Here is a 10,971-nt window from a genome sequence, read left to right as displayed (position 1 = left end):
TCAGGCCGTGGTGGCCCAGTAGGTGGCATAATTTTTTTTCTCTGTTTTTTGTTTTCTCTTTTGCTTTATTTGTTTTGTTTTGTTTCTACTTACAACAAAAAACTTATTTATTTTATTTCTAATTACTTATGTATTTTACTTTATTTATTATTTTTATTTATTTTACTGCTGCTATTTTTATTTATTTTACTACTGCTATTTTTATTTAATTTATTAAGGTTTATTTATTTTAGTGACTATAGTTTATTTTATTTTATTTTATTAAGGTTTATTTATTTTTATTTATTTTATTAAGGTTTATTTATTTTATTTACTATAAAAAAAGAACATAGATGCGCCTATAGAGAAAATTCAAACTAAATTCATAATAAATTTCTATGAAATTTAAAGAAATTTACTGTGAATTTAGGTCAAATTCCCTGTATAAGGACATCTATTTTCACTTTGAGAGGAGCTCAACAAGGCAGAGAGGGACGGGCTTATAAACTGGTGTCAGCGCCCTTCGGTTGGCGAGGTGGGACTAAACACTGGCCGCAACTAGGACCAGCCCTTTAGTCCCGGTTTGTGGTATGAACCGGGACTAAAGGGTGGTGGGCCAGGAGCGTGGCCCATCGGTCCCGGTTTGTCCCACCAACCGGGACCAAAGGGGCCGGACGAATCGGGACCAATGCCCCCACGAGGCCCGGCAGGCCCCTGGCCGCATTAGTCCCGATTCGTGACTGAATCGGGACTAATGTGAATATTGCCCTGTGACCAAAGCCCAGTTTTCTACTAGTGGCTATGTCCTGATGCGAAACACAAACGTGGCTCTGGAGTTACCACATAAATTTTCTAACCGACAAATTGATAGGTGGTTTCTAAACGATAGATGGTTTCTCTCCAACCTTCTGCTCGGGCTCCAACTCTCAGCTCATCAGTGGTTTTTAAACGATAGATACGTGCTCTCCAACCTTCTGCTCGGGCTCTAGCTCTCTCAGATCATCAGTTTCACTTCCCCTGCAGCTCCTTTAGAACATGCATCTGACGATGATCTCAAGGACGGAAGGCCTCGCCAGTCTCCCGGCCTTCCGGTGTTGTGACACCACCCAGAGCTGGAACAATGCCTCTGCTGCCGCCATGCCCAGGTCGGTGGGCAACGCCAGCACCAGAACACCAGCATGGTGGGCATGTGGCCCCTGATGAGGACGCACGCCCTCAGCACCACGGTGTGCCCGATGCAGCGCTCCTCTATTGAATTCATGCACCATCCAACTTATCCAAAAGTCCGAACTATGAGAGAGGGTTGTATATTATACTCCAACACCCTCCCTCGCGTCTATGCTCCTTTGGAGGAAGCGGAAGCGGGGGCAGACCACAGTTATTTATTCATGCACCAGCCAATTCATCCAAAAGTCCAAACAATGTGAGAGTGTTGGACATTATACTCCAACACCCCTCTCATGTCTATGCTCCTTTGGAGTCTATGACGTAGGCAGAGGAAAGCAGGGGGGCCGCAATTATTTATTGCATTCACTGGGTTTTGAACCCTGAACCTCTTGGTTGCAAGCTTATGCACCTAACCAGTTCACCCATCAATCTGAACGGATGGAGGGAGGTGGGCAATACTCCCTCCATTCCTAAATATAGGGTGTATAGTTTTTTCGCATGAAAATTAAAAAACGCACATAGAAGGAAAATTGTATAAGTTTTGAGTGAGATTACACCTTACTAATTGACACAAGAAAATAGAGGAGCTTGCTTCATATAAGAAAATGTAATCAAATCCCTAAAAATATTATCCAAACAAGTGGTGCAACGCAATATACTTTATATTTCGGATTTTTTTCTAAAAAAATTTATACACCTTATAGCAAGGAACGAAGGCAGTATATTTCAACATCCTCCATGGCCGCCACCATGACGGCAAGGTTGCAGACGATCATGGTGACGCCGAGGACCACCGAATAGGCGATGGTGCTAGCGGCGGAGAGCGCTGGAGTGGACGCCATTCCGGCGCCGTGTTTCTAGGCGTGGCCATGGAGCTTTATTCGTAATCCCTTGGCTAGATTCGATGAGCTGAGATGCGTGCTCCTGGAGAAATCCCCGTCTGGTCTCATTTTGAGTGACGGCGACATCACTCTCCCAAGTCTTAAACCTCCATGGAGGCATGGTCTCGGAGATGCACCTCTCCTCAGAAGTGATTCCGAGCAAAAGCTTCGACAACGCTGTTGTACATCGTTCCCTTTCTCAAAGGCGTCATTTGGGAACTCCTGGCCTTGCCTATGATATATTGTTTCCGGACATGGGCATGCAAGATTTACGAGGAACATGCATTTGGGCTAGAGGTGTGGGATCGTCGGAGCGTCTTCAATGTGGGATTTTGGCGGTGCCATCTCCACTCGTCAGTATTCTCGACCGGCATCACACATGCACCGGCGGACGTTACTTTCACCACGGACGGCTCTTGGCGGCATTCACTCCTCGTGTTTGTTCACGGTATTCACTCCGCATGGCAATGTCCAGGTCTAGATCATGCTCGCTTGCATCATCTTCGATTCCTCACCCGCTCCGCCGTGGATCACCCTTGCTCTTTTTTCCTTTTCCTTTTTTACTCTGGCCATCCATGATTTTGCTTTTTGCAGGTGTTATCCTTTGTGTGTGTTGATTGACTGTGTACATCCTTATCATATAGAAGTCGGGTGCATGCTTATTGTATTTGTACTCACCTATTCACTTTAATTAATTCTAATGAAAAACGTCCTTTACCAAAAAAATATCCCCTCACCAAACACGCATTGAATTGAAAAATGCTGATTAGTGGGAGCGGACATAGAGATGCTGAGATGGACAGATCACAGATGAGAATGTGGGTGGGATCCATTTGGATATACATGTGGGCTGCAGGTGTATGTCATTTGCCCTATTTTCTAGTGTATTTATCAAGTGGGCTGCAAGTGGAGGGGCGTGCATCGTACTGGATGTGCGTTTCTATATCTGCCCTATTTTATCAAGTGGGTTTCCGGAGTTTGAAGTGTGAAATCCGAGGTTACCCGAGTGGCCTGGCTGCTCAGGACATCATTGTTGGTCGTCGATCGGATCCGAGCTTCAGGCCTGGTGCGGTGAAACGTAGTCCTCGCCCTGCAGCTGGTATAAAACAGGTGCTCGGGCGGTGATCGTTTGTGGTTCCTTGGCCAGATATAGGGTCATGCCCGCGGAAACGCCTACATGACTTGGGTTTTTGAGATCGATGTCTCGCAGAGGATCCACGGTTTCAATTTCCTCCGGTGATTCGGTTAAACCGAGTTTTAGACGTTCCGACGTAATATCTTCGCCGGGATGGATTTGATCCTCGAACGATGATGCCATCAAACTGTTTTGATCACTCAGCGGGACCTGCATGGGTCATCATTGTTGGGGTTAAATCCGGCAGATCTCGGGTAGGGGGTCCCGAGCTGATGATCTTAGCTAGATGGTAACATGATGAACAAGGGACACGGTATTTACTTAGGTTCCGGCCGTCTTAAAGAGGTATAACCCTACGTCCTACTTCCGTTGTATTGATTGTTTTGGAGTACAAGGTACAAGATGGTCTACCTCAAGATCTTATGTGTATGAATGATTATTCATCCTAGCTACAAGCCAAAACCCCTCGACTTATATAGGGACCGGGGTACCTAGGGTTTACATGAGGTCGGTTACATATAGGGATAAACATGCCGAAGATCCAAACATGTCTTAAAGTATGCGACAAGTCTTAGAAGGATTCTATCTCGACCATGCCAGAGGGCATGACGGTGTTGGCCCATTTGTTGATGATCTAATGATCCTTGGGCCGGCCACTGCAAAGGGGCCGACGTGGTTAGCACCCCCTAGTCCAGGACACTGTCACTGTCTCCACTCATCAATATTCTCGATTGGCATCACACATGCATCGATCGACGGATGTTCTTCGCTCTGCGGATAGCTCTTGGCGGCATTCACTCCGCGTGTTTCTGCACGGTCTTCACTCCGCGTGGCAATGTCCAGGTCCTGATCGTGCTCGCTTGCATCATCTTCGTTGATTCACCAGCTCCGGCATGGATCACCGGTTCTTATCTCTCTCTTTTTTGTTTACTTCGGTCATTCATGACTTTGCTTTTTGCAGGTGTAATTCTTTGTGTGTTGGTTGACTGTGTGTGCATCGTAATCATATAGAAGTCGGGTGTGTTTGTATCACCTATTCACCTTAATTAATGCTAATGAAAAACATCATTTACCAAAAATAAAAATTCCCCTCACCAAACACGCGGTGAATTGAAAAATGCTGAGAAGGGGGAGCTGACATGGAGATGCTGACAGATCACAGATGAGAAGCTGGGTGGGATCCATTTGGATATACATATGTGGGCTGCAGGTGTATGTCGTCTGCCCTATTTTCTACTACTACTGTATTTTATCGAGTGGGCTGCAAGTGGAGGGGCGTGCATGGTACTGGATGTGCGTTTCTATATCTGCCCTATTTTCTGTGATCTGATCTCTCTATCTCTCTCTCTCTCTGTTTCTATATCTGCCCTATTTTCTGTGATCTGATCTCTCTCTCTCTCTCTCTCTCTCTCTCTCTCTCTCTCTCTCTCTCTCAGACGCCAGCATTCCAGCGCCGCTCTCCTCTTCTTCTTCCAATCGTTTGCTGCTTGCAGCTCTTCCTTTCAACGAATCTTCCCTTCCCTGCGCCCCTCCACCACAGTGGCTCTTCTTTGCCATTTTTAGCATGCCGACCTTGGCTTCCATGGCGATTCCAGAAGAAGGACCGGTGCCTTTCGAGGACGCCCTTGTTGTTATAGGCACATACCTCGTATCCTCGCCGCAGCAGCGCGAGGAAGAGCATGCCGACCTTGTCGCCACCCTGCCGAGCGCGCTGGAGGCCAACGGTGTCAAGAAGCTCCGTCTTTACCAGGGCTTTTGGATACGGGATATCCACGTCCCGGCGGCCATCGCCCTCCAGCGGCAATTCGAGCCCCGCCCCGACGACGTCATTGTGGCCAGCTTGCCCAAGTGCGGCACCACGTGGCTCAACGCCTTGACCTTCGCGACGATGGCACGCAAGGCCTACCCACCCGCCAGCGCCGACCACCCGCTCCGCCGACTGAACCCGCACCAGTGCCTACCTTTCCTGGAGGGCCTGTTCAAGGGCGGCCGGGAGGCGGAGCTCGAGCTGCTCCCGTCCCCGCGCCTGATGAACACGCACATGCCGCTCCCAATGGTGCCGTCGGCCGTGCCCGGCTGCCGGGTCGTCTACGTATGCAGGGACCCGAAGGACATGGCCGTCTCGGCGTGGCATTTCCTCCGCCGCCTGCAGCCGGACCTGGCGTTCGCCGTCGTCTTCGAGTCCGTCTGCGACGGCGCGGTGGCGTTCGGCCCGGTATGGGACCACGTCCTCAGCTACTGGCGCGCGAGCACGGCGATGCCGGACAAGGTGCTCTTCCTGCGGTACGAGGAGCTGCTCCGCGACCCGGCCAAGAACGTCCGAAAGCTGGCGCGGTTCATCGGAATGCCATTCTCCGCAGCGGAGGACGAGGCCGGCACCGTCGACAGCATCGTCCAGCTCTGCAGCTTCGGGCACCTCAAGGGCCTGGACGCCAACAAAACCGGGCACTTGGATCCACTCCTCCCCGTCCCGCGTGATGCGCTCTTCAGGAATGGGGCGTCCGGCGATTGGGTGAACCACATGATGCCGGAAATGGCGAGCCATCTGGACAAGATCGTAGCTGATAAAATGCGCGGGACAGGGCTCACTTTTCAGTGACTTTTGACCTATTCACGCATTACTTTTCTGGTCGTTTTCCGTCAATATATCCAATAAATCTCTGCAATGTATTGCCAGCATTTCCTTTTAATCAGTATCAGTAGTCCATCCAATTTGTTACTCCGCATATTAGGATTGTCTTTAGTCAAACCTTTCAACTTTTGACAAGTTTATAAAAAAAAAGCACTCACGGTACCAATCAATACCATGTCCGTCATGAAATATAATTTCATATTGCATTTATTTTATGTTGTAGATGTTCATCATTTTAATATAAATTTGATCAAACTTCACTAAGTTTGTTGACTTAAGACCAACCAAATATGTGGAGTAAAAAAAATGGAAAGAGTAGTTTTGGTGAACTAGTTGTTGCATGCAACTTAATATCTAGTATCGCACAACATGTAGCACATCTCCTAAGAGCATCTACAACCGTGTGTACGTAATTCGAGCCTCTATACGTCCACGGAAGCGCCCGTGGATAGTGACCGGATGGATACCAAAACTTGGCATTTACAGCCACGGTCTCTATTTTCAAAACACCAAATTCATACAAACACATGCACGTTGATCATTTTGAACAAACATAGCTTTGGTTGCGAAGTGTTCCGAAGCTGCAGAAGCTCACAACCTGATTGACGACCCCACTCTTCTTCTCCTCTTCGGTGAAGTGATGTTTGTTGACGATGATTTTGGCAAAGAGCAGTCGAAGGAAACAATGGCGGATACTATGGTATGCGATGCCACCTGACTTGGAAGGAAAACGACCTGTGGTGATGAAAGTGAGCAGTTACAGGTAGCGCTTTCCAAAAACCTAATTCACCCTTTTCCGATGCAAGATCACAAAGGCAAGAGGTTCCAAAGACTTGCTCTCCTGCTCGCGGGTGGACACGCCAGCGTTCCAGATGGGGACATGATGGCGCCAGAAACAACCTAACTCGATTTTATGTACCTTTTGGAGGTGGCTGATAGGTCATATATATAGGAGAACCATATGTTCTCGTGTCACGATCACGGTCTACACTGACTAGATTTCCAACTTCTAAAAAAATTTACTGGCCAAGAAACCCAAAAATGAAACGACAAAAAGAATTGCGCTCTTGCAAGGCACATTTTCTTTTTCAGAAGACCATTCACATGCTTGTTGCAGACCCGCCTCCTTCGCACCGGCACCAACCCGGCCAGACGAGTGGGCGTGTGTTATTCTCTGCCTCTCCTCGTACCAACCACTTATTGAAGTGCGGAGACTCTACTATAGAGTATATTTTGGTCACGGTGTCACACTCCACCTCCACTTCTGATGTGGGACTAAATATTGCACCTCCACCTCGGTGCCATACATGAGTGTTTTGATTTATTGGGAATATGAGAGTTATTCACATGAGCCAAGCCCGCTAGTTCTAACAGTCGGTACTTATTTGTTGCAAGTAGTTGGAGTAATGCCTTTCTTTGTTTTCTCTTCCTCTTCTTTTCATTATTTTTGGTTGTGTGTATGCTTGGACTAGGCCATGACATTGTATTGGTGTGCAGAGTCTGCGTGCAATTGGCAACATCCTGATATCAATATTTTTGCAAAATAAATAAATCTTAATACTAGTATATTGCTCTTTATAAAAAAACACAAACTGATCTTTCTCACAACTAACCTTTCACAATGGCCATGTCGTCATAAACATGATTATTTAATTTTATTGCAGTGTACATAGACTTCATGATACATCAATACAATATTATAGGCACTCCGATCCCATTGATAGATGCAAGACAAGAATGCATCTCAGAACTCTAGACCAGTTCCTTTGAACTTTTCCTCCACGAGGCGATCCATTTTTTCTCCCATTTCATTGCTCATATGGTTCACCCAGTCCCCAACCTTCCCTTTCCTAAACAGCGAGGAGTGCTGGATGAAAATCTTACCTCCTGCACGCTCCGCACCTCCATACGCCTTACAATTGGCCACAGGGCCAGACCAGCGGTCAGATGTTCTGCAGCCTGACATTCACTCGGAAGGCAATAAACCACTCGAAGACAACTCTCCAGTCGACCGGTTTATTTCACTCAGAATACCAGGAGGCTCCAAAGCCACTTGATGAGGGTCGATGCATGCAGCCATCTTTATTACTTATTTAGCAAAGGTCTAACAAGAACATACATCAAGCCACCCAAAGCCACCACTCACACCTACAAACGCGATAATATGGAGTGCTCCCACTCCCATATCTAAAACCGGTCTCGTCGCCGGTCCTTCCACATAACGTATCGGAACCAACAGCCAGTGCAGCAGACCTAGAGCGCAATAATTACACTTGATGAGGGTCGATGCATGCAGCCATCTTTATTACTTATTCAACAAAGGTCTAACAAGAACATACATCAAGCCACCCAAAGTCACCACTCACACCAACAAATGTGATAATGTGGAGTGCTCCCACTCCCCATATCTAAAACAGGTGTCGTCGCCGATCCTTCCACATAACGTATCGGAACCAACAGCCGGTGCAGCAGACCTAAAGCGTACACCACATGCACACGTTTTAGAAGCCGCCATCATCATCGAACCGCTGACCCATCTTCAGGAGAGAGATCCGCATCATCCTTGCGAGTCCAGCCATCCGTCGATGCCACCACGGCTCCCAACGACACCCCCTCCCTACGCTCGTCCATCCAGATGCGAAGACTCTGGAAGATCTGTCGTGCGTAGCACCTGCCAAACAGGCATGACAAAGTGTAGCACCTGTCGGCCAGGCATGACTTGACGTCACCACCGAAGCTCCGTGCAAGACGAAGACGCTCCACCTCCTGCCTCTGTCTTCCAGCGCTGCTCCACAATCCGATCTGGAAAATCAGATCCTAGGTTTTCCCCCGGAGCAGCACGAGTGGGTCGACAATAGTTACAAGATGATGCCCTCATCAGGTAATGGCGCAGAATGCCGCCATCCTCCGCCGTCGGCTCGGTTTTCACCGGCAACTATGTCTCCCTGACTCGCAGCCGGGACTAGATGACAGATCTGGAGATCCGATCACCCAGCCTCATGCCGACCACCTCCGACGTAGGAGTTGACCACCACAGCCATAATGCTCGTGATGCGATGCAGACCCGGAGTGCCATCGCGAGCCATTGCCGAAGCCGACGAGATGCAGCAGACCGAGGACGAAACAACAGCCGCCCGCCTAGACCCGAAGGTCCCAGATCGAGCCGGTGATCCGCCCCGGCCACCGCTGCCGTCATCTCCTACCTATCCCGCCGGCTGCAGCAGACCCCCCTGACGCACCCCAGCCGCCGCTGCTCGCCATCCTCATCGCAAGGATGCCTAGGTCAGGCCGCCGCCGCCTCAGATCTCGGGACGCCAGAAGAGGTCCGCCGCTGCCGCGCAACAGGGCCCTCGCCCGGCGATGTTGCCGGCGGCTGCGGAGGGAGAGGAGGTGCGCGGAGGACGAGGGGAGGTTGGGTGGGGGCCTTCCGGTGCGGCCCGGCGGCGGCCGCACGGTGTCGGGAGCGGAAGGGGGGTCGAGCTTTATATTAGGGGAGAATTTCACTTCCCCGGCCCTATAAAATGGGAGAAATTTTCACTTCCTGACCTCTGCACCAACTGGGGATGCATACGGCCATTTTAGTATGAGTACCAAGATAAACATGGTCCTCATAATTTTTTTAATAATGAGTATCAAGGTATTTCTTGATGCATGGTTCCACCACACAACAAGTTTGATCCTCAATTAACGGGGGAAAACCCCTGTGATCTTTTGTGTGTGTTGATTGACTGTGTGCATCCTAATCATATAGAAGTTTGGTGTGTGCTTATTGTATTTGTATCACCTATTCACCTTAATAAATGCTAATGAAAAACGTCCTTTACCAAAAATAAAAATTCCCCTCGCCAAACACGCACTGAATTGAAAAATGCTGAGAAGTGGGAGTGGACATAGAGATGCTGAGAGATGGACAGGTCACGGATCCATTTGGATTGGATATACATATGTGCGCTGCAGGCGTATGTCGTCTACCCTATTTTCTACTACTATTTATCAAGTGGGCTGCAAGTGGAGGGGCATGCATTGGTACTGGATGTGCGTTTCTATATCTGCCCTATTTTCTGTAATATCTCTCTCCCAATCGCCGCTTGCAGCTCTTCCATTCAACGAATTTTCCCTTCCCTGCGCCTCTCCACCACAGTGGCTCTTCTTTGCCCTACGGAAGATTTTGTGACATATAGGTAAGCAGAAGAAGAGCAGTGGCGGTGCCAGAAATGTTGTCTTGTGTAGTCAATTTAAAACTGTGTAGTCAAATATATGAATTTATACAATTTGTTTCAATATTTCTGCACCTATATGCTAGTTTTATCAAAAAGTTGGGTAGTCAATTGACTACCCAGCTTGTACGTGGCTTCGCCACTGAAGAAGAGTATGCCCGGCCGCCGCATAGCGCAACACAACACACAACAGACGCAGGCAACTTCAAAGCGGCATGATAAGTTCCATTTTGTTACAATGCAGATAGATTTCATATACATCAATATTATAGGCATGAAGACAAAACCAAGGATCCAACGGCATGGAGGGCACTCGATCGCCCAGAGGCTACGAGGATGAAACGCTCTGCTTGGGTCACACGTGCGGCGCAGCCCGACCGTGGGCAAGCGGCACTGATAGCCTGACCAAGCTCGCCCATCGCGTGCGACGCAACACGCGAGAGCACACATGCAAGCATGACGCAAACCCTCTGCAGCAGGTGGCCCTGGGCGCACCGTGCGTGGCATGGACCCACGCAGGATAAATGGCCGGTATGTGGCGTGCGCCATGACCGGACGGATGCGCGCGCGGTAGGCCGAAGCCAGCACTGCTCGTGCGTAGAATGGACGGCATGGAGGACACTCTCACCCGCGAAAGCTCCCAGGAAGACGGGTACTCCAGCATCTTTTATAAAAGTAATTTGAAATATGTTGAATATTCACATGGGCAATGCCCACTAATTCTAACAGTTGCTACTGATTTGTTCCAAGCAGTTGGAGTATGGAATACGGACTTTCTTTCTTTCCTCTTCCTCTTGTTATTCTTTTTGGTTGTGTGCATCCTCATTGTCACAACTAGGTCGTGATATTGTATTATTGAAGAGGCTATGTGTAATTGGTAACATCCTGATATTAATATTATTGCAACTTTTTCATCATACTAGTATATTGCGCTTTATAAAACAAACAGCAAACGGATCA

The 10,971-nt window shown here is 48.5% G+C and overlaps 1 protein-coding gene across 1 annotated transcript; it reads left to right on the top strand.

Moving 5' to 3' along the window:
* The first annotated feature begins 4,498 nt into the window (after window positions 1-4,498).
* Window positions 4,499-5,855, top strand: LOC109753583 (cytosolic sulfotransferase 5). The gene has a single exon (XM_020312506.4). It carries the CDS (start codon window positions 4,727-4,729, stop codon window positions 5,759-5,761), a length of 1,035 nt encoding a protein of 344 aa, XP_020168095.1. The 5' UTR covers window positions 4,499-4,726; the 3' UTR covers window positions 5,762-5,855.
* The last annotated feature ends 5,116 nt before the right edge of the window (window positions 5,856-10,971 follow it).

Source organism: Aegilops tauschii, chromosome 2 (assembly GCF_002575655.3).
Source record: "Aegilops tauschii subsp. strangulata cultivar AL8/78 chromosome 2, Aet v6.0, whole genome shotgun sequence".
NCBI lineage: Eukaryota > Viridiplantae > Streptophyta > Magnoliopsida > Poales > Poaceae > Aegilops > Aegilops tauschii.
Note: the sequence above shows the minus strand (reverse complement) of the source record. Positions and strands in the feature narration are given on the sequence as shown.